The sequence below is a fragment of the Hordeum vulgare genome, chromosome 1H (genome assembly GCF_904849725.1).
Source record: "Hordeum vulgare subsp. vulgare chromosome 1H, MorexV3_pseudomolecules_assembly, whole genome shotgun sequence".
Classification (NCBI taxonomy): domain Eukaryota; kingdom Viridiplantae; phylum Streptophyta; class Magnoliopsida; order Poales; family Poaceae; genus Hordeum; species Hordeum vulgare.
In genome coordinates this window covers 482,698,218-482,705,907 of record NC_058518.1, presented here as the reverse complement: position 1 = coordinate 482,705,907, position 7,690 = coordinate 482,698,218, and the positions used below count along the sequence as shown (strand labels likewise).

The window sequence follows — 7,690 nt, the reverse complement described above, 5'->3', positions numbered from 1 at the left end:
GAATGCACCGGTCGAGCGGCCATTAGCCAGCGCATCATCCATGCCCGTTCTTAGCCATGTCAAATTTTGTTTAAAAAACATCTCAGTGTTTTTTGCACTGTCAAAAATTCGGCGGTGTGCAAAGTGCACCAATTTCTAAAGTGGTAGTTTTTGCGCATTTTACTCCCTTGGATAAGAGAAAAAAAACAGGTTTATCCTGGAAGCGCCAAAGTCACGCATATTCACTTGAGCGTATGCGCTATTTGTGCGCAACATGACTAGCTAGCTATGTGTGGTTTTAATATTTTAGAGAAAAAAGTGAGAGTTCACTTTGTATCTTGATGCACATCTCCTTCCCATAGCGGGGGCGGGACTAAAGCATTCACATGAACTAGCTCAGTGACGCGGCGAGGCCATCTTCAAAAACTGTGGTAGAGACCGCGTCAACTACTTTTTTTACAAGGATAATGGGAGTTTTGTTCCTTACATAATAGGATTACAATCAGCTCGCAAAAGTTCCTCAGTTGAGGGAGGACCTCTTTAAAGCCAAACAACAGTACACGACTCACTACGACTATAATTAGTCAGACAATCTGCTAAGAGGAAACGACTAATCTTAACTCCTGAGGTCCGACAAATACTTGGTTAAAACTTCCGTGAAAAGTAATACGGTTATTTGTTCGCTTGCGGTCATCACTACAACATAAAAATGTCTTATATTATACTCCCTCTGTTCTAAAATAAATGATTAAAAAATAACTCAATTTTATACTAACTTTAATACAAAACAGAGTCATTTTTGATTTACTTATTTTGGAACGGAGGGAGTATATATTCCATGTTTCAAAATTTCTAGATTTATCCTTTCGGTGGATGCCTTAATTGGCCGATTGTGTGGCAGTAGTAAATAGTAAAGTTACATTTTCCCCTAAAGAATAAGTTATATAAATTGCCACTCTTGATTTCGTTCCTTTGTATACAATAAGGTAAGAAGTCAATTCAAAATTAAAATCAATATACAACAAGCCTGGCTTAAAATAAATCTTACTATTGACACTATTCAAGCAATCAAGAATAAGCAATATATAATCCTGAATAAGGAGCTACAGTATTCAATAAAATGGAAATTCAGGTCAAAGTCCAAGAGACAGATGACAATGCTATGACACATGAATCAGAACAGTTGAGCCGCAGGTCCTTCCAACAAATTATGTACCATCCGCGAAGTCAGTTTTGTTTGGGATAGTCATTCCTGCGCCAGAGAATCCAAATGAGTGAGCCTGACGTTGACGCTGTCGTAGGCGAGCGGAGCGTACATCCACATTTCGTCGGAGCTCAAGAGCTATACATCAAAAGGACGGTAACAAGTAAGTGGCATACACTTGCACACTGACAATTGAAACATTTGTTCATCTGTTTCTCCATAAGTGCAAAAAAATAAATAATCATACCTTGATCTGCAGATGCACAAACTTGACATACTGGACAGCTTCCTCCAACATTGTGCTTATGTCAACCTGGAAAAAGCAAACGATCAACACAATTGACATTGGCAGGGGGAAATGAACAATGAATGGCAAATAATGAGATACCTTTGTGCCGTTAGGAATCAGGTGTTGCAGTACTCTCAGTCTCTCGTTGATCTTATGCCTTCTCCTCTGTTCCAAAATTGTACATTGTGATATATAATGTTTAATAAGAAATTCCCCTAAAGGGAAGCAAAGCTAATAATATGCAAGTAACTATCAACCTTTGCATAGTTGCTTTGTGAGTCCATTGCAGCTCTTGACTTTCTACCACTCTTCATTGGAGCCTAAGAATTGATTGCAATAAAAAAAAGTACTCCATTTTAACCTGAATGAGGAGTAGAATTATAATGTTAAAATTGACGAAGTGTATAGGACTTCACTTACCGAGAGAGCCACAGGGACTTCATTGTGATGGTCGCTCTGTTCATCCACTTGCATCTTTCTCTTGATACCAGCGTTCCTCTCATTTGCTGAACCGAGGTCATCCACTCGGAGATCAAAAGAAGCTTTTGTGCTATCATTTTCAGTAGCACAAAAGTTTGCATCAGAATCACTGCTGCACCAGAGCACTGACTGCAAATGCGCAATCATCTCCGATTCCCCACATATTGCATCGAGAGAACCCCAAATTGATGAATATTCTGCCGCCTCCATTTTTCTGATCTCTGAATTATCTGGTGCGGTATGGTTCTGAGCATACCCAGGAGCCTGTTTATATATACCCTGAGGAGCAGAAAGTCTTTGTTATTGACATCACATGGATTTGACTTAGATTAACAACAAGGCTTCAAGAGTGAAAATGCAGAAATATCTTGTGAGAAAGTTGAAGAGGATAGATAATATTTGATTCAACGTGTTGGGAAGTGTGGTAGCCCCTGAGAAGTCATAAATGCTATGGTGCAGAATATATATGGTGTGGTGCATGAATCATAAGTATTGGATTAGTCAACGAAGCTTATGGATCACAATTAGGAGGCAACAGCAGCAGCAGCGCAGGCTAATGGAACTTTGGTGTATCGCATGAATCATGACGCCACAGTGTTCAGCTTTTATGTCTTATTATATGGTAGTAATGCTCGCTACTTGTTTATAACAAGGTCAGAATCCAGTTGATCAGGACAGTGCAGATCATGGGCATCATGTCCGTAAACAAGTAGACCGACTCGTGCCCGCATTTACTACTATTACTCCACCCATTGACCGCTAGCCAGCATGCATCTAGAGTATTAAGTGAAAATAGAGTGACGTTTATTAAAGGATGATGACATAATGTAGACAAAGTAAATCCGATTAATATGAGTGAACCCCATCATTTTATCCTTAGTGGCAACAATACAATACTTGTCATGCCCCTTTCTGTCATTGGGATTGAGCACCGCAAGATTAAACCCACTACAACACACCTCTCCCAGTGAAGATAAGTCAATCTAGTTGGCCATACCAAATCAATAGACCGGAGAGACTTATGAAGTTATCACAATCATTCATATAAGAATTCATAGAAGACTCAAATATTATTCATGAATAATCTGAAGATAAACCCACAATTCATCGGATCCCAACAAACGCATCGCACAAAAGTGATTGCATAAGATAGATCACCGTGGGAATCATGGTGATCATGGCAATGAAGAGCATATAGACAAATAGACATCTAGGTACTATCTAGGACCCATAGGTATGTGGTGAACTACTCACACTTCACCATCGTAGAAACAAGGTATCTAGGAACAAGGCTCCGGATGGGTACACAGCAGAACGGGGACTTGTGGTGGTGGAAAAAGTGTTTCGGGAGGCTCTCTAGGGTTTTTAGGATATTAGAGAATTTATAAGCCATATAACGAGGCTTGGAGGGCAGGGAGGTGGCCCCAAGCCCATCAGGGCACGCCATGTTGGCTTGGGGGCGCATCGTTTGCCCTCTGGTCTTCATTCGAAGCTTCCAGGTCCTTGTTTCATACAGAGTGATCATCAAAAAGTATCATGGTATTTGGACTTCGTGTGGTACAGTATTCGTGAAAAGCCAAAAATATGCAGAAAATAGCAACTCGCACATGGCACTAGGTTAATAGGTTAGTGCTAAAAACTAATATGAACCAATAAGTAAATGCTTAAAAACTATCCTAGAATGATAATATAATAGCACGGAATAATAAAAAAATATAGATACGTTGGAGATGTATCAGCATCCCCAAGCTTAATTTTTGCTCATCCTTGAGTAGGTAAATGATAAAAACAATTTTTTTGATGGGATATGCTAGCCAACATGTAATCTTTTGCAGGTATGATCATTGAGAAACGATGAATTAACAAACATTAACATAGTAAGATCCATGAACATAGGTAACACAATCATAAATTTTCAAAATATACGATCCTTAAAGAATATTTACCCCCCCCCCCCCCCCGGTTATTTTTCTCATATTAGCATGGCATGGCTCCGTCTTCACCACATAAATACAAATGTCAAGCACCACAGTGTTATGCTAGGCAATTGGATCATACTTTTTAATGTGCTTCAACTTTTTATTCCTCATTCAATATATGAGAGTGAACCATGGATATAGCATATAAGTGGAATAGAATATGGTGGTAGGTTTCAAAGGGGTAAAAGTGGAGACGAAAGTCTCGCATAAACTGGGAAGATCAATGGTCTATGGAGATGCCCATCAATCGATATCAATGCGAGGAGTAGGGATTGCCATGCAACGGATGCACGAGATCTATAAGTGTACGAAAGCTCAACTAAAGCTAAACGGGTGTGCATCCAACTTGCTTGCTCATGAAGACCTCGGGCATTTGAGGAATCCTGTCATCAGAATATACAAGCCAAGTTCTATATTGAAAAATTCCCACTAGCATATGGAAGTGAAAAAACATGAGACTCCCTATATGAAAAGCATGGTGCTACTTTGAAGCACAAGTGTGAAAAAAGAGGCAGTAGCACTTTCCCTTCTCTCTTTTCTCTCTTTTTTTATTTTTATTTTTCTTTTTTGTTTATTTCTCTTTCTTTCTTTCTTTTTATTTTATTTTTCATCCGGATTCTCATCCAGACTTGTGGGGGAATCACTATCTTCATCATCCTTTCCTCACTATTATAGTGGCCTAATAAGGAAAAGCATCATACTTCTATTTACAACTTGATAAGGAAAAACTAATAAACAATATGACTCCATATGAAAGCCTCTACTAGTGTACTGGGATGTGCAATGATCGAGGGTAACATGTATAACAATGATGAACGTTGGTTTTGCCAAAAATTCTATGTCAGCTACATGATGATGCAAGCAATATGACAATGAGTGTACTAGTCATATGATGTAATGGTGGAAGCTGCATGGCAATATATCTCGGAATGGATATGAAAATTCCATGATATTTAGGTATGATAGTTATTTTGAGGAAGATATAAGGTGCCTTATATGCAACAGAGCATATCATGTCGCGTGGTTTGGATGCACCAGCGAAGTTTGGACCGATCCTTGTGGTGAGAATGGGCAATGCACAGTACCGAAGAGGCTAGAAAATATGAGGAGGTGAGAGTGTGTACGTTCAAGGATTCACATTAGTTATAAAGAACACACATACTTATTTCAAAGTATTTTTAGCTCTTTCGAAGCAAAGTACTACTCGCATGCCCCGAGGGAGGAGGTTGGTAGGAGTTAACCATGAGACTCCCCCGACCTAAACAACACTAGGATTTTAACGAGGAATAAGAATGCTCACACATCATCACCATACTATAACAAATATTTAGATGAGCACCAAATTAACACCCTTTAACTATCGACATTCCTACTAACCAACAGCCATGCACCTATGCCCTTTCATATTACCACATAAGTATCATTAACCCACAATTTCTATATGAAGGTTTTAATTATGCACTCCTTGAATACCTATTACTTTTGGACTAGTCTTATAACCCATGCAAATTACCGTCACTATTTATTAACTCTCAAAAAATTAAATGAAGAACAAGAGTGCAATTATTTATATAAAATATATACGCCACTATGCTCTAAAATATATGAGTGAAGTACTAGAGCAACTTCTTAGCTCAAAAGATATAAGTGAATCACACATAGTATTCTAACAAATCATGGTGAATATGTGTCTTTTTAAAGTGGGTGTTTCCAACAAACAATTATTGTGGAAGTCTAAAACAAAAGCAAACTATAATACATGACGCTCGAAGCAAAATTAATATCATGTGATGAGTAAAAATGTAACTCCAACTGACATACTGATGGATTGAGACGAATGAGGGGATGCCTTCCGGGGCATCCCCAAGCTTAGACGCTCGAGTCTTCCTAGAATTTCACTTGGGGTGCCATGGGAATCCCCAATCTTAGGCTCTTTGCCGCTCCTTATTCCTTCATTCATCGTGCTAACACCCAAAACTTGAAGATTTCAACACACAAAACTCAGCAAAAAACTCTTGAGATCCGTTAGTATGATAGCCGATCCATAAACATTAGGTAATCTATAAATTGATTCATACTTCTCCCGTTCCTAAATATAAGTCTTTTCAGAGATTTTATTAAAGGACAACATACGAAGAAAAATGAGTGAATCTACATTCTAAAGTATGTCTATATACATCCGTATTTAGTGTTCTAGTGAAACCTTTAAAAAGACATATATTTAGGAACACATGGAGTATTTTATTATTGAATAATGTATTGTATTCTAACTTCTACATGACTTATACCCCGTATATAATCCATATCATCAACAAAACAAGCAAAATATGCAAGCAAATACAAAGTCTGTCTAAAACTGAACAATGTGTAGTAATCAGCAAAGACACCATACTCTCATATCTATGAAAATTCTCAAACATTAGGAAACCAGTGGAATTTTTATATAAATAATGTGTAAAAATCATATCAAAAATACGTTCTAGTAAAATCAGAGAAATTCTTCACTGGTCGTAAAAGTTTTCATTTTTGCACAACATCAATTCTACTTATCATTCAAACCATCCCAAAGGTTTTACTTGGCACAAACACTGAACTAAACATAAAAATACAATCATTACAGTATAAATAATCATGTTAACTGACACAAACATAAAGTAGAATAATAAAAATAAGAGAACTGTTGCGTTGCCTCCTGACAAGCGATATCGTTTTATGCCCCTAGCTAGGCGTAATTCATAGTTTCAAGTATTGTCATCTTTGACACTCGATGCATAAGTAGCCCTCATGATAGATTCATAAGGTGGTTTAATTCTCTTCCTAAGGAAGTGTTCCATCCCTTTCCATAATGGGAATTGGAATCTTATGTTTCCCTCTTTCATATCAATAATTGCACCTATAGTTCATAAGAAAGGTCTTCCAAGTATTATTGAACAAGATGAATTGCATTCAGTATCAAGCACAATGAAATCTATAGTCACATAATTTCTATTAGCAAGAATAAGCACAAGATTTATTCTACCCAAAGGTTTCTTCATGGTAGAATCCGCAAGATGCAAGTGAAGGGAACACTCATGTATATCACTGAGACCAAGTACATGACAAAGAGATTTAGGTATAGTTGAAACACTAGCACCAATTGCATTCATATTATTTAAGCTTAATTTAATAGCAGGTTCCCATTCATTATGCATTCTTCTATGTATAGAAACTTCTAGCTCAAGTTTCTCATCATAAGCTTTTATCATTGCCTCCACTATATGTTTAGTAGAAGTTTTATTTTATTCATAGGCATTGGGTGATCTAATAATATATTGCAGCAAGGAAATACATTCTCTAAAGAGAAACTCTCACAATTAAAGTCCTTGGAATGCAAGATAGTGGGCATATCACTAGTTAAAGTTTTGAGCTCTCCAAACCCACATTTTTGATTTTTTATCACTAGAATCATCACCCTCCGAACAAATGGGGCGCCTTCTAGCTAAAGTTGACTCATCTCCAGTCCCCTTATCATCTATTTTCTGATTAGTAAACAAAGATTCAATGGGAGAAGTACAAATCATTTTAAAATCTTCATCATGATTACGGTAAAAATCGGATGGAAGAGCCTTTTCTAAGAATTATCGCTTAGCTCTCAATCTAGTGGTCCTATCCTTACTTTCATGATTTGGTGAGATATTTTTATTTTTTAAGATTTTCCACACCAAGAGCAATTCTATCCATGTTCCTAGCTATATAATCAACTTTATGCAACGTTCTTCT

At 37.4% G+C, this 7,690-nt stretch overlaps 1 protein-coding gene across 1 annotated transcript; it reads right to left on the bottom strand.

Moving 5' to 3' along the window:
* Positions 1 to 1,225: 1,225 nt before the first annotated feature.
* On the bottom strand, positions 1,226 to 2,162 carry LOC123416879 (transcription factor BHLH133-like). The gene is made up of 5 exons (XM_045106822.1): positions 1,893 to 2,162; positions 1,730 to 1,792; positions 1,572 to 1,637; positions 1,431 to 1,496; positions 1,226 to 1,321 (listed from the first exon to the last, which is right to left on the bottom strand). The coding sequence occupies exons 1-5, from the start codon at positions 2,160 to 2,162 to the stop codon at positions 1,226 to 1,228; spliced, it is 561 nt and encodes a 186-aa protein (XP_044962757.1).
* Between the last annotated feature and the right edge of the window lie 5,528 nt (positions 2,163 to 7,690).

What these genes read in the sequence shown, in the direction of transcription:
- LOC123416879 (XM_045106822.1), bottom strand. Translation starts at nt 2,162, where the DNA reads ATGGAGGCGGCAGAATATTCATCAATTTGGGGTTCTCTCGATGCAATA. An exon ending in AAGTCCCTGTGGCTCTCTCG is followed by an intron (nt 1,793 to 1,892) that starts GTAAGTGAAGTC and finishes ATCAATTCTTAG; the next exon opens with GCTCCAATGAAGAGTGGTAG. An exon ending in TGATTCCTAACGGCACAAAG is followed by an intron (nt 1,497 to 1,571) that starts GTATCTCATTAT and finishes TGCTTTTTCCAG; the next exon opens with GTTGACATAAGCACAATGTT.